The following is a 27,434-nucleotide window of genomic DNA, read 5'->3' as shown; positions in this document are numbered from 1 at the left end:
ACACTGAATGTTTAGCACACTGATTGGTGCCTTGAAGCATGTTTCAGCAAAAGGTGAACATTTAGAAGCACTTGTAACTGGAACAGCAGCTTTTTATGGAACAGCGTGATTTTTCTCAGGCATGTCTTGAGAAGACAGCTCTTTTAATTGATTGAGCAAACAGATAATTGCATATTGAGCTGTCCACTAACTATAAAACTATTTTTTATCATTATATAAAATGGGAAACTTAGAACCACTTAGTAATTGGAAAAAAAAAAGCCTGGAAAATGAGTATGTAATTTTCAGACTTAATTGAGCCTGTAAATCTGAATACATTAAGCAATGTAAGGACGAATGAAAAATACATCCAAACAGATCTACACAGTGTGAAATTATTTTACAGGGATGAAGAGCACAGTGTAAACATAAGCACTGTCTTCATGCACAAAGTTGATGTATATTTTGGATGTTTAGCATCTAAGACACTTCTTGAGTATAAAGATTGTAAAGGAATGCATTTATCACGCCTGTTGATTTTACAGCTTATTTTCAGTGTCTAAGGAAGTACACACTGCATTTGTCTTTCTTGAACCAAGCTTTAAGCTGACTATTAGCATTTGCAAGGATTAAGCACAGACTGAGAAACTAGTTTGTGGATGTAGATGCTTCTTTGATGTTGTCCTGTTCACACAGCACATCCACATCACTCTTTTTCTGGGCACAGCAAGAATTGAGCACCAGAGAAACGGTGCCTTTATTTGAAAAGCCCAGGCTGGCTTCCAGGAGAGCTTCGCCAGGTGAGCTCCCTTGATTGACTTTCTTCTGGGGCTCCCACCTGCAGCTAAATGACCCCTCACACCTAACACCACCAAACCCACTCCCACTTGTAGTAAGTACCCCATGACACGGCTCTGCCTCCAACCTTCAGCACTCTGGTTTCTGGGTTATTGTGCTGACTGGTTCAGGTAAGTTACTCCAAACACAAACTCAACTGCTTTTTATACATATCACGAGTGACAGGTGAGTATTTCACACCCTTTACTTCAACAAACTCTTGTACAATCTGTCACAACAATGCTTTAATAAATGTTAAATTGGTGACAGACACGTAGAAGCCAACTCATGTCAACCACACTTTTCAGACAAGGCTAGTCAAAGCCTGTCGGAGTGATAACATTTTGAAAACATAACACTTAACGATTAATCATTCAACTATCCATCAGTAAGGCAGCACCATCAGCCACTTTGCAATGGAAACTATAGGAAATCACTACAGAATGACATATCTGTATGAGGCAGAAACAATTTATAATTCGACCATGGCCTCCTAAACATTTTCTGACACTGAAAGAAGGGCAGGCTGCTGTATAATTAACCACTGCAAAGAATTCTGTGTCCTCCTTTGATACCTAGGGTATAGGACATAGGACACAGTGTAAGGAGAAGGCACTGTTTTAGATGTGTAACTGCTTTCCCACTATGACAGAATTTGAATACTTGGCATATTTCAAATGCTGCGGCTTGGTCTCATCGTTAGTCTGCTGCTGCTCTTATGTTTTCATTCATGTTATTTGCTCCATGTTTTATAGACTTAAGTAGCTCAGAGAAGGAGTGAACCTCAAGGAACACACACTTTGCAAAAGTCAGCACAGAACCCAATCCAATACACATTGTAGGAAAAAATTCTGAATGCTCTGGCTTCACCTCTAAAAGAAAGTTCAAGTTTCAGATCTCTGACAGCTGTTAGTACTCCATTCACTTCTCATGTTCAAACCTGCACTTTGAAAATTTGTCTCAGCTTTGCCACAGGCTTCAGTAGTCAGATCTGGGCGCAGTTGACCAGATAGAGTGGACTCAAATGTGCTGCCATGTCTGGAGTACAGAACTGTCTGCCCCAGGTGCCAGGCACTGATGAAATACAACATACCCACTCCATGCTTTAGTGGTCCTTTAACCACAAAACCTATTCTTATGGTTGCAATTAATACTGAGGAGGAGTGGGAATGCTGTGCATCTATAAGTAATTTTTACAACCTGGCTAAGAAATCAACACTGATGATAACATTTTCCTTGTTTGTGTGCATCCCACCATAACTTCTGAGCCCTCTGGTCAATTCTGAACAAATTTAATAGACTGAAACAAATTTCCAGTATGTTGAATGGAAATGAATAGTCAGGTAGAGGAAAACAGACATATAAATGTCTCCAGTGAGGAGAGGACTGCAGCCTGAACTCAAATTTTATTAGACATTATAAAAATCTGTCTCACAGAGAGCAAGTAAGAATGTTCCAAGAATGGGAAATGCTTTGTTCAGAACATGCATCTATTACAGGTAATTTAATTCCAATGTGAGACAGAAACCATCATCAGTTAGTAATGCTGTTCCCTGAACTACTGATGTTTACCTGTCACTGGAAATCTTCTCATGGAGTCTATAGCATCATTTGTGGTACTAGACTTTATGTGGGGAACCAACTGTTTTAAAATGCCTATTGTAAATATTTTATATTGCTCTCAACCTGATAGCACAGTGACAGGGAATGCTAGGCATTCAGGATGCCCTGAAGGGGCAAAAATAAATGATAGCTCTCACCCCAGCGCTGCCCTTTGAAGGGACCCTAGTTAGCCAGATAATGCTCTGGGACAATTGTGGTTAAATCCCAGAGAGCTTTTGGAGTGTCATCCGCAGGAGCCTTGCCGACAGCAGAAGTAATTAGTTCCAGCTGAGCACACAGGCTCATAGCTTTAGAAAAGGGTCTGGCTGCTTTCCTGCTAGGAGAGAAAACGCATTTCTGCCTAGCAGCCGGGACAAGACAACCTGGAAACAGGAGAATGGCCTTCTCCATTTGTTTGGTGTCCAGCTAGGTGTGTGTTTTGGAACTGCATTCACTGCCTGTGAAAATCATGGGTTTCTGTTTGCAGGGTGGCTGAAAAATTCCCATAAAATACCATGCAGAAGTTTCTGTGCTTCACAGGGAAGTCCTCCAAGGTCACTGCTCAGCAGCCCGAGACGTGGCTGTCCTACAGGTGTTCACAGTGTGCTAGACAGTTCCCAGGGACATACATAAAGCTCTCTCTTGGGAGGCTTTTCTAAAACATCTAATCTAAACACCAGTACTGCTCCACTTTTATGTATATCTTTGTGTGTTCTGGCACCTGATAAAAATTCCATTCTTTTCAGTGAGTGAGTGTCACCTGGTGAAACCACAGCTTCCTCTGAGGAGGTGCTTTTGCAGAGTTCATCCTTAGGTTATACGTGGGCTATTCTTTTTTTTTCTTCCCAGAAACTCCAGGAAAGACATCAGAAAAACTCCATTCCTGTGCATCTCATTTGGATTTCCTCCCGCTACAGAAGGTACTAGCTAAAGCCCAGCTGTTCTTGGAGAAGCGATGGCTTAGCAGTTGAACTCCTGTTGTGTACAGAACAGTAAAAGCATGAAGTGACATGCAAAACCTCTGCCAAATATTGGTGGAGCAGCTACAGGTCCGTTGTTAGGACCACAAGTGACTACTAAATGCCATCAGATGGTTAAGGACAGACAGTTATGGTTTAATGGCTCCTCGTGGGGTCCTGGGAAACTAACTCGTAAAAAGCATCAGAGGCCCACTACATCGCTTTGGTTTTTAACTAGCCACAAAGGCATTTAGCTGAGCATGCCGGAGAGCGGCCTCTCTGATATAAATGGTTCTGGTTGAGCAAGACACACTTGCTGCATACTCTCTAAGGGAGAGAATAATTTCATCTTCCTGGCGGCTCAGCCCCTGGTGTAGGTTAGACTGATACTTTTTCTTCATTCACAGTGGGGTCCTGCAATTTACTGCAAGCTTCTAGAAACTTTAAATACCCATAGTCACTGCACACAGGTTATCCAGCGATAACCACTTTAATCACTGTTGCTGAGCTGAGATTCAAACCTGTGGTGAAATGGCACTGCTTTCTGGATCAGCGTGATCCTCAGTGGAACAATATTTAATTTTTTAATATTTTAACTTTTTAATATTTAATGTCTGGTTTTAGGAGATTTAGTAAGCACTGTGATAATTTTGTAATATAGAGTCAACCAAGATAATTTCTTGAGTATTTTAAATCCATATTTAACTATAATGAAGCTGCAAATGTTGCCTGTTAATGGCATTGCAGACAGTGTGTGAGAGATAATGTTTTTAAATAAATGTTTTACCTTTTACTTACACCTACTCTGCTTGGGACAATGATGGAAGAAATACTCAATTCTCTGCTCACAGCTCCATTCATGCAAGTGTACTGTATGAGACAGAAGCAGTGCTTCTTTCTAACACTAATGGAATAGTCCATCAAACCTTGCTTTGCAGCTGGTTTTTGTAGTGTATGAAAAAGGATGCTCACTTCTGCAGATTTGATGACATTTATATGCTTCCCTACCAGAAACCGACCTAATGTTGTTGAACAGTTTGAATTAAACCTTCATCCATGGCTTCCCAAGCACAAGGGAAGCCACAAGTGCACTCCCAGAACAGGCTGTCCTGTGCCTTCATGACAGGAACAAAAGCAGCGATGTGTGTAGCACAGGAAGAGCGTGTTTAATGGACTGGCCCATGCTGGTTGGACCTAACCCCAACGCAGGTCTAACTTGCTGCTTCTGCGGGAGACAGCATACACCTCTCCCAGATTTGTGGTGCTCCTTGGAGAGCACAAATCACTCCTTATCCCTCAATGCCCTGCCAGCCACCAGAGGGCATTTTGTAGCTACACTTCCGGCAACCGGAATCATTGAGCGTGTTTAATGGACTGGCCCATGCTGGTTGGACCTAACCCCAACGCAGGTCTAACTTGCTGCTTCTGCGGGAGACAGCATACACCTCTCCCAGATTTGTGGTGCTCCTTGGAGAGCACAAATCACTCCTTATCCCTCAATGCCCTGCCAGCCACCAGAGGGCATTTTGTAGCTACACTTCCGGCAACCGGAATCATTCGTTGACTACCGAAAATGCAAGCACTATATTTTTCCCCTTCCTTCCTTCCTTCCTTCCTTCCTTCCTTCCTTTCTCTTTCTTTCTTTCTTTCTTTCTTTCTTTCTTTCTTTCTTTCTTTCTTTTCTTTCTCTCTTTTCCTCCAAGTGCACAAAACAGGGCTAACATAAATGACAAAAAAAGACTGTACAATCTTGATCACACACAGTCAGTTTTATACTCTGGGTAAAGCACAGAGGACTGCCAAAACCATGTCCTTCTACACCCTGCTCATTAGAACCTGAACGCAGGGTCCTTTCCAATCTGGGAACTCTGGGAAGCATGACTGAGGCTGGAGATGGCACCTGCTGAAAACCTCTCCATGGAAAAGGGTGGTGAGAGCACTTGGCAATGTAGCAGATTAAAAAATCCCCTCCAAAATACTCCAACAGCTCCTAGTTAAGAGTCAGCATTGGGTGAGCACCTATATCCAAGCCCTCCATATGGCTCAAGGACTACAGATGTTTCTTGGACCCTATGTCTAAAATGTCTGTGCCAAAACACTTTTTTGGTGCCCTCTTCTCATAAGTTGTATGGTCATGAAAAATCCCTAAGATTTATATCCTAATTTCTTCAACAATTTATTCCAAACAACACATATCGCATACACACATTTTTAACTAAGTTTTCAACTCATTAAAATGTAACTGCTCTTGTTCTCAGTCTAGCCATAGCAGCTGAAAAATGTTCAATGTTTATTTCAAACTACACTGACAGTATCAAATAATGAGCAACTCGGCTACTGCTGTGTATGAAAAATGTATCAGTTCTGTTCAGAAAGTAACTCTAAAGTAGAGCTCAGAAACCACCTGGCTTTTTTAAAGATTTACAGTTATGCCTCCTCAGATTATTTAAATAATGCCTTTATTCCTTCTATCTGTAATGTTTTGGAGCATAGTGTGCTGCAGGCCAAAACACTAAACTTATAATACATGTAAATGTGAGCAACATTTTACCCAAGTGACATGAGGAGTTCCTGAGACTTTGTGAGCCAGGCAGCACACAGCACTGATCTGCACATGCAGATAAGGAACATTTTCTATATTATTTATGTGCAACAGATAGTCATACAGTGGGGAAAAATATTTCTAAAATTATTTACTTCTAAAATTTTTTCTAATATTAGCCCTTTTAATCAGCTCTATTCATGTATTTTTGGACTAGTCAACACATACAAAAAAATTATGAAGGGAAATATAAGAAATATCCAATCAAAATAATTAGAAACCAGTACAGTTTTCCATGAACCTGGACACTTACCTATAAGCAAGATTACTAATGCGTCTGTGATATAATAACCAAACAGGAAAGGCTTCTGCCAGACTTCCACACCAACAACACCAGTGAGCAGATATGCTGCAATTAATACCTATAGAAAAAGGATAAAGTGTTTTCAATCTTTTACTTCTAAAGGCACAGAATTTTACTTATCGTCTTAGTACAAATGCAAAAGTAATAAAATCTGCTATTTTCCTCCTGTCTCCACTTTACAGGACCTTATGCTGCCATCCCAAAATAATTCCTTCTAAGCAGTGAAGCAGCTTCCAGGGTCACCAACAAAATTATTTTAAATATATGAAATACAGTAAGCAAGCAATTTCCTTGCTAATGTGGCATCTGTTTGCATGTGGTATTACTGACCCACCTTTTCAAAACACCTGATTTCTAAATCCCTTCTTAATACCCGGTCTACCCCTGCAAATGCACTTTCTTGTATTTGCATACAGACTTTCAAATTAGCAATGTGCTTATTTTTGCAGCTCAAGCCCCTGAACTGATCATATCAGAATAACTGAGAGGCAGAAAAAAATATAAGCTCACCTGAAATAGTAAAAAACCTCAATTGAATGCAAAGAAATAAAAAGGAGGGGAGGGAGCTGAAATCTTCCCTGATTTGTAATTTGTTTGGCAGATAACATAATTATGGGACACAAAAAGAAACATGTAGTCAAACGTCATTAGGAGTGAAAAGACTCATACATGACCCATGAATCACTCACTGAAGTGCCACCAGTTTCAGTAGAGAGGCAAATGCAGTTTCTACTCTCTCCTCAGAATTCATTTTGTGATGCAGCTGAGGCCACAAACCTTAAAGCAACAGAACCCTATAGCTCCTACAGCAATACCTTTCACATCCATTTTATCACCTGTAGCAGCATTGCCTACAATTTCTGGAGCAAACTGATGAAGTTTTACCATTTTAGGTGTGCACCATGCAAATGCAGTACTCAATGTGATACAGCTGTTCCCAAACCCTTGGTCCCACCTACTCAAGGGACCCTGCTCTCCCTTGAAACCCATTCCCTGGCTTAGCCCAGGCCACCCACCCCTGGCAGCCCCTTCTGCTGCCAGCACCCAGATGGTGCAAATCCTGCCCCACCACTGCTGCCCCACTCTTTCTCCAGGCTATTTTGTTCTCAGCTGTTTAGTTTTTACTATAGGACTCACAAAGGGCTATATGTTTCATGCTCCATGTCTCAACCTCCTGAACTATTCTAGACTTGGATTAAGAATTAATTGCAAAGATTTACTTTAGGTCTAAATTACAAGCACGATGTTAATGATAATGCTATTTGAAAGACTGCATATTCGTATATCTATTCCCAGGTAACATTCAGTAACTTTTTTTTCCGTTCAATACACCTCCTTCCTCCAAGATGACAAATATTTTCCAGCTTTACTTGTATGATAAATTTGACTATTTTTCATTTAGTTTTTTTAAAATGCTAATGTTTTACTATTACAGCTTACCACTGCGTTTTTAATTCATTTTTTACTTCAACAAACCCATTTCATAGAATCATAGAATAATTCAGGTTGGAAAAGACCTTTAAGATCATCAAGTCCAGCTGTAAACCTAACACTACCAAGTCCACCAGTCTTCTCATTTAAATCAATTGCTTTAATTTAAAGATAAACTTTTTTTAAAGATAAATCTTTTTTTATCTAGGTAACAGGCTGTTTAAGATCACAGATGAACAGCAGAACACTGATGTCTATTAAACTCCTCATTACACCTCGATATCACTATATTTGACTTCACTTACTCCTCCAATTTAAATTCAAGGTTCTTGTCCTATCAGTATGTAACTTTTTATTAAAGAGTTTTGCTTGAATGGGACATTGCAGAATTGGATGTCTGAATTGCCTCTGCAAGAAGCAGCAGCACAACAGACCTGCAATGGAGAAAAGAAGGCACTAGTACAAAAGTTAAGTCTTGGGCCACTGAAAAGAGAGTCAAATTTTGGTCTAAATGAAGGGTTTTGCAATGGACTACAACAGAGCTAACATTTGGCTTTCTGAAGAAATTGCATTATGTTATCCATAAGACATAATGGGCGGACTCCCAGCCCCATCAAAGTTAATGGGAAAACTCCATCTGGCTTTGATGGAGTCTGAATTTACCCTCACATGTTGAATTCTGAACAAACATTTTTGGCAAGTGATGAAAGAGGGACTCCAGTATTATCTGTTATTATGGTCAATGCTTTTGGCAGTGCAGTCCTGAGTAGCACTGTCAGATGTCAGCATACTTCTAGAACGGGAGCATCAGTGCAACCCCCTGCCCTGGGATTTGGTGGGACAGCACTCACAGGTTGAGATTGCCTCTTACTTAACAGATGTAGTGTATGAAAAAACACTCCTTGGCTTCAAATTTTGGTATGTTGATTTTTAAGGACTTGTAACTTAAACTTCACTGAGGCAGTTTCAAAGACCTCCTTTAGAAAGCTGAAGGATAAGAAAATGCCTGTGTCCTTTGATCTATGCTATATTAGCAAAAAAAGAAGACTGTCAAAATTATCAGGCAAAAGCTAAGCATGTTAATCACCTCTATAAACTGTTTTTAAAGGGACTGCTCGTAAAATAAACAAATAAATAAATAAATAAGTAATGGTGAAGCAGTGTTCCTAAGTGCAGCTGAATAATTCTACTTAAGAAAAGATGGGCAGGTTTTTTACTCATCTCTCTGGCACCAATCAGCTTTAGTACTTTTCAGACAGAAATGCAGTCTTTAGTAAGTAAAGTTAATTGCAACCTTTTATAAATTGAGAAGTCCAAATTAAATATCACAACTAAGGACTATATAGCAAGCTATTGTCAGATGTATACAATCTTGGATTCCAACTCACTGCAGCATCTGACTAGGAAAATTTTTGGCTTGCCAAGGCCTTATCTATGAGGAGGAGGAGTACTTAGGTAGACAAAAATCTGGATATATATGGCGTTAATTTGTAGGCCCTTTGATATGGCTGAACAGCAGGACAGCTGTCTTCTGAGCAGTGGCTCCTTATCTTGTCACAATTTTGTAAATCACAGCAATGTAGTCACATTTGTCCCTCTGTAAAATGAGAATATATTTTCTTTAATGTGGCACTGGGAAAATCCTATATAACCAGAAGGCAGTATAAGTCCTCCAAATTTTCCTGGCTTCTAGCATTTTAACTGTTCATTAAAACACTTGATTTTTAAAAAATCACCAGCTCATTCATGTCTTTTCATTACTGCAAGTGTAAGTAGGTTTTGTGTGTGTGTGTACATTCATTTTTTTTCTCCCTGCTGATTTACTATTTCTGTTTACACACAGGTGCATTGAGTATGCTGTATGATGTACTACACGGAAAAAAAAAATCAAACATATTCTCATCTTTTAAAAAAAATATCCTGACTATGCTTTTAAATTCTTTATGATTCCACAAAAAAATACATTAATTTTACTGTGATATTCATTTTCACTAGCATATTCCAATAGCATTAATTGTTCATGTGTTGAAATATTTTCCATGAACACAGTGCTCAAACTGAACATCTAGAGAGCAAAGTCCTTTAAAATAGAAGGTTACATCTTTCCTCTGAAAATAAATGTGACACTTGCCTAAAAAAGTAAGAACTAATGATTCCCTACAAGTTATTTCAACAGGAGTTAGCTTTAGCATGATGTGTAATTTACGCATTTTATTTTTTTTTCTAAGTAATTTTTCTTTCAATAAATAAAGGTGGAAAAATTTGCCTATAAAAATAGCTTTTATATGTCTTTAAAAGGTCATATTGCATTTAGACATGCAGTATGTGATAGGTAAACGTGGCAGATAAATTAACCACAAAAAAGGTTTGAGTAGAATCAAAATCGAGAGGTTAAGAATGAAGCATCCGCTGCAGGAGGAGCCTGTGCACCGCAGGTTCTTCTGTTTAAGTTTCATATGGACACACCATGAGGTTTTCCTCAGGCAATCAAGCATCGAGTTCGGTTTTCAGCTGTGCCAGGAGGCAGCTGGATCAGACTCCACAGCCTGGCCAGCACCACATCCACACTGCTGCCCGTTCTTTTATTTCAGTTCCAGTGCACTCCTGCCTTTGGAACTAAATAATAACCAATATTATTTCTTCACAAGAGAAGCTATGCTTTCCACAGCCACTTCAATTCAGAAAAACTCCTGAAGTTAATATCTTAACTAAAATAAAAAAGATTCTGAATCGTGATAACATGACCAAAGAACGGCACAGTTGTGTCTTAATTTTTCTTTTTAATAGAGACTTTTTTTTGCCCCTTCAGAAGAGACAGAGGTTTTTTAAAGACGTGATCTGTACTTGCATTGCTTAGGATTTCCCTGCCAGTTCCTGAAAAACTGGCCGCTACAGTACTGCCCAGGAAAAGGTCATATGAAACATATTTCAGCATGAGTTTGTAAAACTGCTTCTCAAAAGAAAAACTGGTATATGGCATTTAAAAAAAACCCAAACAACCCCTTCCCCTGTTTTGACTAAAAGGAAGGAGTAAAGTAATTTCTACAATGTTTCAGTTGCTACCTGTGCCATATACTCCATTTATTCAGAGTTTCAAGGCAGACAGTGTACTCTCTCTGAGGGCTCAGATGGGACCATTCAAAGCCATTGGGCAGAACCAGCTGGGAAAGCATCTCAAACAAAAAACCTGGGGCTTATGGTGCAAGCATCCATGCTTGCAGGCAGGACTGTATATAGGATTTCTGGTTATCCCCTCCTTACAGGGCTAGGGCAGGGCCAGAGAGCTGCCTGTTGCTTTTCACACTTGGTACTTTGTGGTTTTTGTGCTTTTTCCAGCTTGCCTTTTTGGCTGGGGAGACTGAGGTGAAGGAGCTGGGCCACTCTAGCTCTCACATAGCTCTTCTTTTCACTTTTAACTTTTATTTAAGAATATAAAGGGTACTTCTCTGTTATGCTTAAGGCAGCACAGATGTAAGCAGAGGTATCCCTACAACATATTAAGGAAAAATGAATATTTTTTTCCTCTACTATGAACTCAACTGTAGTGGCTTATGAAAGCAACAGCAGGATTAGGGGAGTACTTCATTAGGGGAATATTAAAGTTTTCAGGAGAAAAATGGATATTTAAACAACCCAGAGGACATCTGTGAAAATTAACATATGGCAGGCAGCCTTTCTCAGGAAAGCTTTGTCTTTTTTTTTTTCTCCAAGAAACTTAATTTGTAGGCTTTAGATTGCTTTGGTTGGGCTTGTGACAAGATTTCTCACAGGATGTAGCAAGGGTTTCTTTTTTAGCCTTCTCTTCAGCCCATATCTTTTGTAGTTTTGTGCTTACTTGAAAGTGTACAAAAATTGTCTAGATGCTATGGTGGAGGAGTCAGCAGGAGATAACTCCTTGTGCTGGAGGGAGGAGAGATGGGAAGAGTTTTCACTGCTGCAGATGCCTCCTCCTCGATTCTGGATCCACAGACATAGCAGCCCTCTGACCAAGCATCTCAGACACATCACAGACATTTTTCAAGTTTACACACCTCGGTTTCCTATAAATGGCTCTCTGCTGTAACCAAAGCTAATTGGAGTGCCAATTACAGCCCAGCTAGCATAATTAGGTTACCAATTCTGACGAGTCATCAAGTCACAGAAAAATGTGATCTGTATAAGTCCCACAAATTTCTCTGTTTATAATGAGGTGTTTTTTCATGAGGAACAGCGGCTCTTTTTACACCACAATTAACGGAGAGCCAGTGAGAGGGTTGTCTGTGTTTATACACAGCGGAGCTGACTCAGCAGCAGTGTCCTGGAAGCTATGTGCCAGTTAAGCTTTCATTAAGGGTCAACAGTTATCTATTTGCACACTTATATCAATTACTTTATTTCCTGAGCTTTGAAGTCCAAAGTTCCTGGCTACCATCAATTATAAAAGCAGAAGCGGGGGAACAGACCACCTGAATGTCTGACATGCCAAGGCAATAGCATCACATTGCCAGTGAAATTATTAGACAGTGAAGAGAGGCACATTCATGCAGCAATCCAGCTGGGAATGCCATGGAAGAAATAGTAAACTAAACATTGGGAATCAGTCTGAAAGCAGTTCTTCTGCACTCCCTGTGACTGTGGGAATATCTGGCAGAGAAGTGGTGGGGAAGAAACCAGCAAGGGGAACATTACCTTTCTTACTCATCATCAGCCATTTGCTAATGGCCTCAGCATCCTCCCTTCCAAGTAGCTGGAGAGGAAGAGCTCCCTTTAATAGTGCACACATCATACAAAATTTGCCAAATGGGTTTACAAAACAAGACCAAAGCAATGTTTGTAGGGGAATTAAGATCTTCAACTAGACTAGTAAGTACAGCTGGGAAAGGTATGTTATGTACTTTATGGTGTGTGTGAAATGTAGTTTAGACTAATGGAAAAAATACTATCTTGATCTACAAATCCTGTCTCAGCTTTGTTCACAGGCAATCACAACCACAAAAGCTAATTTTTACAGATGGGAAAACTGACATACAGACACTTCAATAGTACAGTCTTCCACTACTGTTGATGATTGCACTATATAGCACCAAAAATCCTTACATTTATATGCTTATCATTTTGACTGTGGGCAAATCATCACAGAAGTTACTAGAAAGCAAGCACGCAGGACAGCAATTCAGCATCAGAGGGGAACAGGAAAAGGCACTTGTTAGCACCTTGCAAACAAGTTAATCAAAGCAGTTTACAAACTTTACTGAAATTCAACCTCACCACAAAACTGTAAGGCGGGGAAATGTTATTACTATTTGTTCCCAGATGGGAAAGCAGTGACAGAGCCAGAGGTCACTAAAGGGGACCAACAGAGTTAACAGTACTGCTCCGCTAGTAGATATCCCCTCCCATATTTAACCACTAATAGAGTTTGGATGCTGTGGCAATCCAAAAGAGCTTTCTAAACACTCACATGTATATCTACAGTGATCATCTGAGCAACAAGTGAAATTGGTTTGAACACAGCTATTTCTCCTCTGCTGGAAGAACTTCACTAAGAAGCCTTTCGCAGACATGCCTGAAACTTGCAGACCAGCTGGTTGCCTAATGTTGTAGTCCTGAGCCAACTTCTTCTCCCAGAACCTAATTTCTAGGGGACAAAACAGATGCACCGCAGCTGGACCACCATCTCTGAGTTGTTCTCAAACCACTGGATTCTGATTATGTTTACAGCAATACATCTGCAGCCATTAATTCAAATACTCTATTTCTGTTAAAACACATATTTGAATATTTGTCAAACTTCTTTTCAGTGATGTATATTTGGCCATACCTTTCATCTCATGCCTGTGACAGGAAGCTCAGAAGACTGGGACTGTGTTCTTCAGGCTGCAAGAGCCTGGCTACCTAAGAAATAGATAAGCCAGCCCAGAAATCCCAGTGCTGGGCCCTTGGTAGCGTAATGAGCTTGTTCCTGCTGCTACTCATTTGTGCACTGAGGCCACCACTCACCATGGTGCCCTGGTCATGTTTCCAAAGAGATCCACCACAAGGTAGGGCTGTAAGCCAGCCAGGACCTCAGCTGGGGACTGGCTGTGGGCTGATACGTAATTCACAATACTGAATGCTATTCCCGGAGAAGAAACCTCTAACAGTATAACTTTGACATTTTCTCACGGGTAAAACTCACTTGACAACAGTTAATGCTTGCTTTACAGATACAATGCTATTTCCATTACCACATTCGATGTAAGAGGTGGTACAATTGAGAATGTCTGGTATTGTACAAATACATAGTTACTGTTAATAAATACTACTTGGACTAATTCACATCATGCCTCAGAACCTAGTGTTGGTGGGAGAATTGCTCATGGCTCCAGATAGCATAATAATTACCACAAATACCACCACAGATCAAATGCGGTTAAATGACGTTCTCATGGGCACTATCTGACTGCTGGGCTTGCTGCAAGCCTATTTTTTCCTGCAAGGCAATGAATTTCTGATGCTGACAATTTGCTCAAGAGTGTCCCTTCTTTGCAAATGCAGGAAATATTTCTAAATTACTTTTAGGGTTATGCTATTTCACATTCAAAATCTTGGCCAAATATATTTGCCTTGAGCTCTGTTTTTCTATTTCTGTAATATTATGAAAACACTAACATAGTTAAAAAAATAAAACCCAAACAGGAATGATAAATACTTACCACTTGGCTTATATCATATCCCCAAGGAAGAAAAAGAACTCCTGTGTTATATTTCTCCCAGTGTGAACACATAAAGTTAAACAAGACAACGCTTAAATATATATACATTGTATATACGGAAACTCCAGCCTTCCCATTGTCCCGGGAACAGACAGAAAAAAAAGAAAGCACAAAAATGGAGGTAGCCCAGCTATCCAGCCCATGGTCAAATAATTCTCCCAGAGGAGTACTGGACTGAGTCCTTCGAGCATGCTTCCCATCTATGGAGTCTGGAAGGATTGGGAGAGGAAAAGGAACAAAGAATTAGAGCACAAGAGGAGTCACTTTCTTCACACACACTTCACTACTGCTGTATATAGTATACATGAAAAACACACTGATGACAGCAAACTGAAGCACAACAGTCCCTTCAATACCAACATGTTAGCATTGCTTATAAAATATTTGCCTCAGTTATCAAGTAATTTTTCTGTCCTCAGCTTTTAGACTAAATGCCACCTTCCTTACCAAGCTTTAGAAAGACATTTATAATTACTTGTCCCCAGTGGTCTTTAAACAGTTTTATGTCAGTCTCTGCAATAGGTTTCTCAGTGAAAGCACTGAAATGTGTCCATACGGTTTCTTGTCCATCCATTGCTGTTGTGGACCCCCTGAGACTTTAAACTGCTTGTGGGGTAGATTAACTAAGGCATTTAGGTTGCCTGATGCTAAATGCCTCAATGACTAACAGTCACATGGCAGCCTCAGGGAGCAAATTCCACAAAATATATTTGTGTGTGTGCCTACATACGGTATTTTAAAGAGTCTTGCAGTTGAAAATTTAGGGGACAAGAATACCTTACTGTTAAGGTGAGTTATGTGTTGATCACTTTTAACACTTAAGTGCTTGAAAGATGCCCAAACACTGCACTCGATCCCTCTCTGAGGATGCAGTTGGACAATAGGGTTTGAGTTGATCTGAGAGTTCACTGCTGCTGAACAGGGGAGGACCTGCAGCCTGCCCAGCTGGTAGAAAGACAGCAAACATTACATTTCCTTCAGGGTCACTGAACAGAATTGGTGCTGTGAATGGTACAAAAAAGCAAGGGAGATGGGATAAAGGAGGGACGGTGAATCAGGGAGAAGGAGGAAGGACATCTAGCAGCTGTGGCTGTATTGTCAAACCATACCCTCAGTCTCTTCTCTGAGACTGTGCTGGTGAGAAACAGAAATATTTTCTACTTTAAGTGTAAATAAGCAGGATGAACCTCTTAGGAAAAAGTACACAGAACAACCCTTACAGATTACTTATTGTTGTCCCAACTCTCAAAATAACATGGAGAATTTTTCTATTTTAATGTTACTTGGAAGGTACTATAGCCAACAATTATTAGCTATTGATAGCAATAGTAACTCTAAACTGACTAGTGATACAACTCAGCAGAGTGTGACGAAGACTCCACAGCTGCTATAGATCATATGCTACTTCTCCGGATTATTTGGCAGTACTCTGAGTTTTATTTAATGTAAATATACTTCAGGGATCTAAACCAGGAAAACATGGGATTTCATTCTGTACAAATTTTAGACTATCTCTCTATTGTAATACCTAAACAGCTGTGAGATATCCTCCACTCAAACACAAACCTCTTGAGAAAGTTCTCATAACTCTAAAAACTGAAGATCTCATAGTGGATTTCAAATACAGCTCGCCCCCTTCTAGAACCTCATTCTCTCTCCATCAACAGTGCCATGGAATTGTCAGCATCCTACAGAAAAGTGCTGAAAGAAAACTGCATATAAGCTTGAGTTTACTTGAACAGTGTTGTTATAAATGTAGAAATTCTTTAGTCTATTTTAGGATGCTTCTGAAACTTAACTTGCAAATAGGCATGTAAATATCCCTAAACAGTATATGGTCTTTCATATTTAAAGAACATCTACCTCAAATCAGAGAGAATCCAGTTATAGAGGTAACACTTTTTTAAGGAGAATGATAGAACATTGGTCTGTTCGTAAATTATTTTATATTGTCACAAAACAGTATTCACATTAGATACTAAAACAAGTACATCAGTGAAATAGTGAGTTTCGTTTTGTAGGCATGTTTTACTAAAAAGAGTAAGGCTTATAATGGTGTCATGAAATACAGTACTTATAATTATAATGGACATGGAGAAAAATACAGGGAATGTATAACACATACATAAAATTGGATTTTCACAAATCTTTACCCACATTTTCCATGTGGTTTCACCAGCTTTTTAAGAGACTGAAAATATTTTCTGGTTTAGGTTTCAGTTTGAAACCATTCCTGCCAACAATGGTGTACATTCAATGGTGGACATATGCTATCCCACACTTTCACCGCTTTAGAATTATTATGATTTTGTCTCATGAAGATTCATAAATCTTCAATTTTATTAAAGTTTATATAACTTTTTAATAGTGGAATTCAAAACAACAGCAAAGAACATTCCATTTTACAGAAAGGGAAAAGATACCAAACCACCTTAACAAATGGGGGGAAAAGAGCAGCATGCTAGCAAATTTGGAGAGAGCAACTGTGTCATTAAAAAGAAGCTGAGAGAGATTAAAGCTGCATATTTGGTTAGTTATTATGGCTCTCTGCAGTCTTCCAAAGGGAAAACTTTGGCCATGCAGAATTAAATCTGAGACTAAATATTTCATGAAGTGGCTTGGACAGCAGACACAAAAATCTACATATACATCAGTTCATTATAGCTTTGACTGTCAACACATTCCTCATCTTCCAAGCATTAGGAACTATAGGCCTCACTGGCAAATAACATCTCCATTAAGAACCTCAGAAGCTGAATTTCCAATGAGCTTTCTGGGGTGTCACACACTAACAGCTCCAATATGTAATTCCTATTTATGAAACAACAGCCACTTCATTAAATTCCCTACAATTACATAAAGAATGGTTTTCACAAGAGAAACTGCTGCTTCTGATAATGATTAGAGAGAGCTGTTAGAGAAATCTGTCTGATAGTCAGCTTCAAGGGATGGTTGTCTCAATGAGTTTTATGGTACAAATACAAAGAAATTCTGGACAAAATTATCTTGGCACAAACTCGCCACTTGAATACAAATGGCAAGGCATTAACAATGCAGAAGGACATGTCTGCACAAGGATGTATACTCAGGTTAATCAAGATGGCCTTACATGCACAGGTCTGATACCAAAAGGGACCACAGTCTTTGCACGACGCTGCAGTGTAGATCTAGAAGTCATTTATATCTCACCTGGGTATCTCAAGCATGGCACACGAATGTATGGCTACACTTTGCAATGCAGGGCCTTATAAGTACCGGTTCCAAAAGAGAGAGTAAATTTACATAGCATGGTGCAGTCCATGTAAATATGTCACCTTGAGTCCCCTCAATAAAATTACCTCTGTTGCACTAGGTTGTGGAGAGACGAGTTTGGAATTAGTTAGCTTGGGAAGAGAAAGCAAGAAAGCCGTGCTAACATGGATCTCACTCTCAGATCTGCATCAGTTCAGATCTATGTCTTCACACCCCTGCACAGCAAGATGCAGTGTACCTAAAAATACAGTCATGGTATGATATGAAAAGTAAAAATGGAATATGAATCTAAAATGAGTTATAGGTGTTATGGGAGAAAAACACTGACAGGAAAGAAAAAGGAGCTCAGGCCTTCATTCATACCATCTCTCCTGACATGCCATTAGCACTGAAGTGCTATACAGGTTAAAACACAATACTACACACGTTTTCCTTTCCCTCTGCTTTGTCTTTATTTTTGCTGTCCTTGAAGCACCTTCTGCTAATGCAGGTGTCAGGGAGCTTCTCAGAACATCATTGCTGTGGGACTAAGATTTTTATGAAACCAAGCAGCAATAACTCCTGTTATATAATGATTTCCATTGTTTCTCTAAAATAATTTGGACTTTCAAAAGAGATAAGAGCAACAGTCATAGAACCTCTAATATATAATGAAAAATTGTGCCTTTTCTTAAGCCTTATGGCTGTTTGTTGTTGTGGGTTTGGGTTTTTTTCCCTATCTCAACTGTTTTGGAGAGCAATCAATAATCTATCCACTATCCTCTTCATCTTGATAGTGCTGACCACTAATGAACTAGTAGATAAAACTATATGAAGACATCAGATGTGTAAATTGTTTCATTGTACCTTACCTAAAGCATAAGCACAAAAGGTGGTAAAAGCACTGAACAGCCACACCCAAGTGGGAACAAGTCCAGGACTGGTACCTGAAATAAATTGGGTAATGAGTCAGTGTAACAGTGGTTAACACCAAAGAAATCCACCCAGATATGCCTATACATATGAACAAGCTGCCACTGATTAACCCACTGCGTCAAACAGATTGAAATATTTGGTTTTGACCTTAAGTCATCAGTGAGCTCTATTAAAGAAGCAATGAGCAGGCCTGAATGTGTTTTTATCGCAAAGGAAAAAAAATAAGATAGAGGTTTTTTGGTCCTCAAATGACTCTAGTATTGCACAAAATAATGAGAGCAACTAGTCAAAAAAATTCACAGGTCATGGGAGGACTATCCATCAACAAATCAGTTAATGTTTATGTAATATCTAAAGACAAAAAAAATGTTTTCAAGCATAATAACTATTATTAGCACCAATGCAGAATTTGTATAGCACTTTTACCACATAGACCTGAACAGGAAATTTTTGTCCTTAGGCTAGGACAGATACTAGCTCCCTTTTTTTTCCTTGAATAAAGGGAAAAGCAAGCTAAAGTGGACAGAACCCAGGGTTCTGTTATTGCTCTGCTGATGGCAATAACCCACAGTTATTGTTTTTCTTTTAAAGAAATCAATTATTTTTTCCAAAGAGTGTTCGATTTAACTTAAACATAACCCAATAAGGACTACACCAGCACTAAACGACTGAAAGTGCGGGTTTCGGGCATTCAGCACTGAACACGGGGAGTACTTCCACACAGAGATGTGTCCTTGCTGAACAAGGAGCTGTCAGCACCTAAAGCAGGGCCCTGACCACCTTTCTCTCAGTGCCTCACCCTGCCACTCTGCAAGAAAAGATGGTGATTCCTGACTCCTAGCTGCAAATTTTCAATCTGTAGAATGAAAACCAGCTGTCCAGGAAATTAAGTCTTTTATTTCTGATCCTAGGTATGGGATTGATATATGATACTCAAAAGGCTCATTAGGTTGCACGAACGTTTTCAATCAGTTATAAAGTGATGGGCACTCTTGTCTGAAATCGAGAAGAGGCTTGCACGCAGAAATCTCAACACTAACAGACAATCACCATTTCAAATGTCTTCAAGTTCAGTGTTTATTTACTGGAAATGTGTCAAGATAAAATGATCTCATTAAAAGATCTGTGCTGAATGCTCTTTTATTACAGAACTTAGAAAATATCAGCTGCATTGATAAAAACCCAAGTGTTTAAGGATGAGGCTGGATAACTAAATAACATGCTGGTCCTGAAAACTTAATGCTCATACAGAATTATTTCTGAACCAAAACTGCTAACAAATATTCCCGCTTCTAGAATTTGTTGTACAAACAGCTCATGCCCAAGAGTACCTCCTGAATCTAACTGCAGGCAGAAGAAATTGAAAGTAGAAGAAAATACCAAATGTAATTGTTTCAGGAAATAAAAGTTTTAAGTCGTTACCGAATTGTCTAGTTTAAAGAAAAGCGAAGTTTTTTAATCTATTAATCACCTGAGAGATGCTTACTACTTTCTGCAGGCTTCAACAGCTGGTCTGAGAAGTCCAGAACTGAACATGCCCCATGCTCAGGAGCAATCAGCTCCAAAAAGCTTTTCACTTTGTCTGTCACGAGGAGCAGTGTGGACTTGGACTTTGAAAGTCATAATTTCAAGAGATGTTTGTTTAAAAACTGTTTCTTCTTTGTCTACAAGCATCTTGAATGAGGAGGTATGGAGCAATGAAAGGGGAATTAACTCATTCAGGCACGGATTTTGGTATTAGGAAATGTGAAACCAATGAAAATCTTATGAAGAACATAAGGGTGTTTTTTTGCTGCATATTTAAACCCTGGCACACACTTTAAATAACATGAGATATTATCATAGCCTTCAAGCAGCATGTGCTGAAAAGTGTATTTAGGGATGAAATTAAATAATCTCTTCCAACAAAATTATCTAAATTTATATGTAATGTGTGAAGTCAGATCCTCCTATATGAACAAGGACCCTCATTAAGGGAATGAGTGGAAAATTCAAGTGTTCAATACCTCCCTGTATCATTCAGAAGTATGACAAAACAACTCTGTAATTCCAAAAAATTACAACATGAGGATATTTACCTGAGGCAGTGTAGTCCCAGTCATAAAAAGATATTAGAAAATAATTAACTAAAATCATGACAAATCCAGAGAAGGTTAACAGGTTGGGAGCAATCCACAAAGGCACTATCTGTTAAAAAAAAAAAAAAGGAAAGAAAAATCTAAGAAAAAATCATTTTTCAAATTATAACCCCTATTTAAATGGGATATTTTATATTTTTAAATCAGGAAAGGAGAAGTCTGTATATGACATCAGTGATGTTCAGATTTGTGCATATTTCCCCATTTTCAAATTAAAATACAAATTAAAATACAATTCTGAAATTGATTTTAAAATGTAATCCTTTTGCCTGACCTTTGTGACTGCAGTAAAAATGTAATTTTAAAATATGTCGTATTTCATATGTTATATACTATCCTTATTTTCTCAGCCACCAAGGAAGCTTTTTGATTTTGTGTACCACTACTGAAAGAGGACTGCAGCACCCCAGTGTGGTAATTCAGCGTCCACATAGCAGGGGTTTTCTAAGCATTCTGTTCCTATACTAGAACAAGGAAATTTCCTCTTCTAAAGTGTGTCAATAACTTCCAACTCAAAACACCAGCAAAATCAGACACTGAGTGCATTACACTTTTAGATTCAGAAGATCTCCCTGTTACAAGCAGCTCCCTACTTCACTAGACAGTAACTTTCTGCAGGATCTCCCTCTTTAGCCATGAATTATAAACACTTCATGAAATCATTTTTACTTTGCAGAGTGCTGGAAAGGACTCCCCCTCTTCACCTAAGCCTCTAATTCTTTGCCCCATTAACCATTCTCAGCTGTTCATCCCCTGGGGCTTTAAGGTATTCCTTACACCGCAACAGGGACCCTTTCTGATAACACTTCCCAAGTCACATAGTTTCTCCAAAATATTTTCTGAAATAACACACACAGCTTTCTACATTATTTTTAGACAGAATATATTTGCAGAAAGACCAAGTATCCACCACTACTGTCACTCCAACAGAGTATCAATATATTCAAAATATAAAAATATTGGAGGCTTATAATCAAATCCTTTGAAGTCAAAGGAGTGAAAATGTATGTAAAGTACTTTGACAATATATAATATTACAAAACAATATTAAAAGAAAAGAAGTTGAATCATTTCAGATACTAGTAATAGTTTTGAAATTAAATATTTTGTTAATTTCTATGGACTAGCTAGATGGACAGACAGAAGAATACATACTCATTTATATATTTATATATTTATATCTTCACTTTTCCTCTATCCTATTACTGCATGAAAAATTTGCACACAGAATTTGAATGCTTGGACTGAATAATTATCCCGATTAATTATCCTCTTTTTCTACTAGAGAACAATTAATAATATTCAGAAGAAATTACGCATCTGATAGGTTACAGTGTAAATTTCCAAAAATCAGATGAAAATTCCTGAATAACTTGCAGTTCTATTTCTTAGATGTTTTCTTTAATAACATAGGGGAAAATATTAATTCTGATCATTGCTTTCCTTATGACCAGGATTTTATCACTAATTTTAAAATACCGCATGTCAGCTTTTACAGTATTTAAAATTCATCATGGAATGCATACAGCTAGAGTTAAAAAAAAAAAATCTATCATTCCAAGTTTTCAAAACTCCAATTCTAAATCCCTAAGAACAAGTGACAGCAAACGTTCCCTGAAGCTCCTTTGGGAGAGCATCTGTGGAGGAGCCCTGCACTGCATGGTCCCCTCTTGTGACCCTGAGCGCAGGCTCAGCGTGCAGACACAGCAGTGCATCTCCTCATCTTGCTACCTGGGGATGCAGAAACCTCGTAAGATGGAGACTTGGTATGAACCAAACGCTGTGGGATTTATTGGATGTCTCTGACCTTACATGAAGTAAGAAGGACAGATGCTGAAGAAATTCTGGACTGGTCTCTTTTAATGTAAAATATAGATCAAAGTAGTGCATTAAGACAACCTGTGGATGAACCATTTACATGGATACACAGATGCCATCCAGTGTATTGTTTCAAAATGACTGACATTTCTCCTGTATGATTCATAATAATTGTTGATTATTAAATAAAGTGGGGTGCCGTAAATGTCTGCTTGCTAATTACGTTCATCATTCTAAATAGTCACAATGTCATTATTAAGTTATTACAGGAAATAATTTATGCTTATACAGTGAAAACATGAAGCCATTATTTTAACCCACTTTTTGCTAACATCATATATTTTAAGACGGAAACCATCTAAGCATGTTGCTATACTTGAAATCCTTTTAGCTAGTAGACACACCGTGAAAAACAGTTAGAGGAGACCTATCCTCAGGAAAACAGCCTCTCCTGCAGTTAAACCCCTAAGCACATCCTTTTGATCCTCACCAAACCTAATCTGTCTAGGTACTTGGAAACTATTCCAGCTGCAAAATCCTTTTTGTTGTATTTAATGCCCCTTATTCTTTTGGTTGACATTACGCTACCATCACCTTATTTCACAGTTCAAAAATTACAGGGTGTTAAAGATTAACTCCTTAAACGTGTTGGAAAAACACAGCCTGACTTTACCAGTATCCTATAGAAAGATATGTTGCAAACTTTATTATCCAGCAGAACTCTGATACATCAATGCACTACACAATTAATACAACTGGAGGTGCCACTGAGGAGAATCACATCCGCTCTCTGGTAAAATAATAGTAAACTTGAACTTTTAAAAAAAATTTTAGTTTCACAAAATACTGATTTCTGTTTTAATGAGTCTACAGCCGTTCATTCTAAAAGCCTTAATACAAACAGCAAATGTTTTAATAATCAACTGTCTGTTCAGATAATCAATAGTAAAGTGTATGTATTTCTATAAAGCTCTGTTCAAACTTGAAATATTCCTCAACTAAATCACTTGAGACCACTAAAATTCTACTCATGTCCAATTCTAGTGGTAAAATCAAAGTTCATAAAGGCAACTGGGGGGGCGGTTTAACTGACTTCAGTGGAGCTGGCATAGACCTGTGTATCCCAGTGGGATTTCCTCCTTTTCCTCTCATTGTCCTGCACAAATGTGATTTCTCTTGCATACAAATAAAGGAGAAAGATTCAGTTTATGAAGTAGGAAATTAATACTATCCATTATCTGTCAGATAGCATATGATCGTGCTTTATTAAAAAATACAAACCTTAACTAAAGGCAAAAGGACAGAGCATTGAATTAATTATTTAAGAAGAAATACCTATAGTTGCATAATCAGAATAGTTTTAAATAACATGTAGAGAAAGTTAATTGATCTCCTGTACTTTCATAGAGGTGTTGTTATAGTTTCAACCAATGGGGAAAAGCTGTCACAGACAGGAGTATCGCAGAGTACTTCAAGCCCATTATAGAATCCAGGCATGAAAAGTTACTCTTTCCTTTCTCGTTTAGCATCAGCTTCAACACATTTCTGAAGCACATACATCCAAAAATCACACACAAACTGACAGAGGCACATGACACAGTACAAAAGAAAGAGGAAGAGGAAAGAGAGGAATGCAATGCTCAGGATTTCCAGGTGAATTTCTAACTTAAATGCACAAATTCTTTGCTTTCCTAACATCCTCATCACAGATAAACGAGCTGGGTTATGACAACATGTTTCTAGTTCTTACATATGTCAACATCCTAGCTCATAAATTTCCACATCTTTTTTAACGTCAGGCTCTCCTTAATTTCTCATAATGTAAGAAACACATCTTACAATGAATTCTGTGTTATGGAATACAGAAAAACTTGACTAAATTGACAGATGAAAGGCCACACCTAAATCCCAAGCCTCTGTTCCCATAGGGCTTTTTCTTTTGCTTGGCTCCATGACATTTGGTGTGGTTTTGTTGTTTTTTTTTAAACTCCTCTAAAATCTGTTCAAAATAGTCCATGTGGAATGTTTATTTTCACCAGATCAGAAGGTAAGAGATTATTGATTCATATCTGTCTGCCATCTTAAGCAAACAGATGTATTAGGAGGTCTGAACTGAGAGAAATTACTTTTCCCAGTCACCAAGAAGCACACTTCCACTGCCCAATTTTGCATTAACAGGTTAGATGCAATGTTTCTGCTTCTTAAAACTTTATCCTGGTTTTGCCAGATCTTCCTATTGCAATGCACTGTTATATTTAAATAAAAATAAGATGGTAAACTGAGTAATGTAAATTCAATATTATATGCTACATCACTGAATATTTTATTCTAGATCATGCTTATAGCCCAATTATAATGCAGGTAAAAGCTGGTATAACAGGTTAAAGCTACAAAAAAAACCATCCCATGATTAGTAAATGCATTCAAGGTTTTTCCTTCTAAAAATAAGTTTTGGTCATATTTTTTATGAAACCACTATTTAAGTGACATTTAAAATGAAAAAAAAATATTTTTTGGTGAACAGATGAGCAGAATTGTCTTGGACTGAGTTTGGGACAACAGTTACTGCCACATCTGGTTTCAGCACATAACCAGGAACACAACCATTCTAGCAGCTTGAGTTCCTACTAATATTTTACAAACAGTTGGATTTTGGCCAATAAGTTTGGTGCTCCCTTAGTTCTCATTTTTATGTCTAGGTGCAACCAAGAGGACTCCAGTGCAATCTCCATTGCCTTTTGCTTTCTCTTCTGCAGCTGTGCATTCCCAGCTCACCTGCAGGACTCTGGTTTGACCTGGCAGTATCTTTAACATTAGAATGCCTCCTTCTACAAAAGCTGAGAGCAATACAATTTCCCTTTAATTTCTTATGATCATTGAGAATTACCCTGTGATGCTCTTGCACCAGAAGACAAAGCAGAACATTCATTGCCTTGTCTTCAGGGTTCAAACCAAACCAAATGCCAAAAAGTAATGCCAAAGTACAGAGCATGCCATTCCGGTCTTTGGTTCTGTACTAAGAGCTCCCAGATTTTGAAACAGGTTTCAGTCCTGTGCTTTGCTTTGGTTTCTCCTCCAGCAAGAAGTGAACAAAATCATGCTCAGCTAAAATTTAAGGAGGTTTTAAAAAAATCATTAGGGAAAAAACACATGAGAAGAACTCATCTCCAAAGGAAGTTTTTCACTGACAATACTTGCCCTTCAGTCTGATAGCAGATGAACACCCATGGATCTCCTAAACCAAAGTGCAAGTGCACAGTGAAGCCTCTGCTCATCTCCTGCACAGGACTCCAGAGAGCTAGGGGAGCTTTCCCTCTCCCTTGTTTTCCTTGATACTGTGATGGGAATGGAAACTGAGTCTCTCAACTGAAATACTGAATTCAGTTTCACATCTTTGAATTGCTTTTCCCTCATACCATGTTCAATTTGCTTTTTAATTCTGAAGTTAGGTCATATAAACACTTTCATGAAAATATATTGCGGTTACAAATGAGACATTATGATTTTCCTGCTACATCAAGCATAAGTAATACCTGAATTATAGAACCCAAACGTGGCAGATCCAATAGCACTCTGACTGAATACATCCTTTTTTGTTTGCATAAAGGTTTGTTTTCAAGTCTGCTCCAATCTAAAGAGGGAGAGGCAGAAATCATTGCTTCCTTGGAGATCACAAGTTCATATTTATTTGAGATACAGATTATTTTTTTTTTGCCAACAACAGCAAAAGTAATTGAGAGCGGTTTTATTTTTAAAAACTGCAGATCATAATGCATTCAAGAGATGCCATCTTCCAATCATTACGGTGATCATGGTAACTGCTCTCATATTCAGCTTCTCAGAGAAATGCTTAGCTCCCTCGAGCAAGTACCCTTGGGAGAAAATGAGACAGCACTTGCATAAAATCATGTGCACAGCACAGAGATAAAGCCATGCTGTTGTTAGGCAGCATATGCTGCAGAAAAATAATTTGCACTAAGTAAACCCTTCAATGTCTGCAAAGCTGTTTAATGAAAGATGTAATAATGAGAGATGTAAAAGAGACACAGATGCCTTTTGTATAGTGATCAGAAAGAAACCAAATAAACCTTGTTTTTCCGAAAAAAAAGCCCTTAAAATCCAAACATACCTATCTTAAATATAGCTACATATCCTGTAACACTTGGAGTTTTATAGTTATCTTAATTTCAGCTTTACTAATTAATAAGTATTTTAAATTAAAATACTTGCATTTAAAACAAATTCTTACATTATCATGTGATATCTTTGTTAAATAAAACCCTTACCTTAATAATTTCATTCCAGATGGGTTGCATAATATACACAGATAAAGGATTTGTATCCACAGCACTGTACTGTGAGAGAAAAAGCAAATACGTTAAACAAAGCACTGAACAATGCATATTTTTCCATCACTGTACATCCTTCAGCACCTAAAGACAATAATTCTGAGTGTGACTGGTGTAAATTTATTTTATTCTGATGACTATTCATACAGTTTAATTTAATTTAAAAGCACCGACCTGTGCATATGGAATATGGTCATGAGTGGAATGTTACATCTCAGAGATACGCAGCTTTTGACATAGTATAACAGTCCCATTTGAACTATGCTAATTAATGTAAGGCAATGTTATTATAAAAATAAGCTCTAAAATAGCACAGTTCATTACCATAATAAATTTTCCCTATTGGATAGACTTCTAAAGATATTCTACACCTTTTCTAATTCCAGTAAGTACATATCTGCATCTGTTGCAAACAAAATATTTCAGAAATCCCAGTCCACCCCAAACTGCTGCCATCTATTTACTCCTCATAGGACAGTATCAGGGTTCAGGATCTCGTGTAGCAGAAACAAAA

At 38.3% G+C, this 27,434-nt stretch overlaps 1 protein-coding gene across 1 annotated transcript in view; it reads right to left on the bottom strand.

Moving 5' to 3' along the window:
• LOC104537405 (ethanolaminephosphotransferase 1-like) overlaps positions 1-26,920 on the bottom strand; it is a 38,768-nt gene extending 11,848 nt beyond the window's left edge. The window contains exons 1-5 of the mRNA XM_010180279.1: positions 26,858-26,920; positions 20,694-20,802; positions 18,552-18,626; positions 14,389-14,657; positions 6,233-6,341 (exon numbers count right to left, since the gene is read on the bottom strand). Coding sequence (XP_010178581.1) covers positions 6,233-6,341; positions 14,389-14,657; positions 18,552-18,626; positions 20,694-20,802; positions 26,858-26,887 — 592 coding nt within the window. The 5' untranslated portion in view covers positions 26,888-26,920. The remainder of the gene's footprint in view (positions 1-6,232; positions 6,342-14,388; positions 14,658-18,551; positions 18,627-20,693; positions 20,803-26,857) is intronic.
• Between the last annotated feature and the right edge of the window lie 514 nt (positions 26,921-27,434).

Source organism: Mesitornis unicolor, unplaced genomic scaffold (genome assembly GCF_000695765.1).
Source record: "Mesitornis unicolor isolate BGI_N332 unplaced genomic scaffold, ASM69576v1 scaffold7430, whole genome shotgun sequence".
Lineage (NCBI taxonomy): Eukaryota > Metazoa > Chordata > Aves > Mesitornithiformes > Mesitornithidae > Mesitornis > Mesitornis unicolor.
This window is presented reverse-complemented; position numbering and strand designations above follow the sequence as displayed.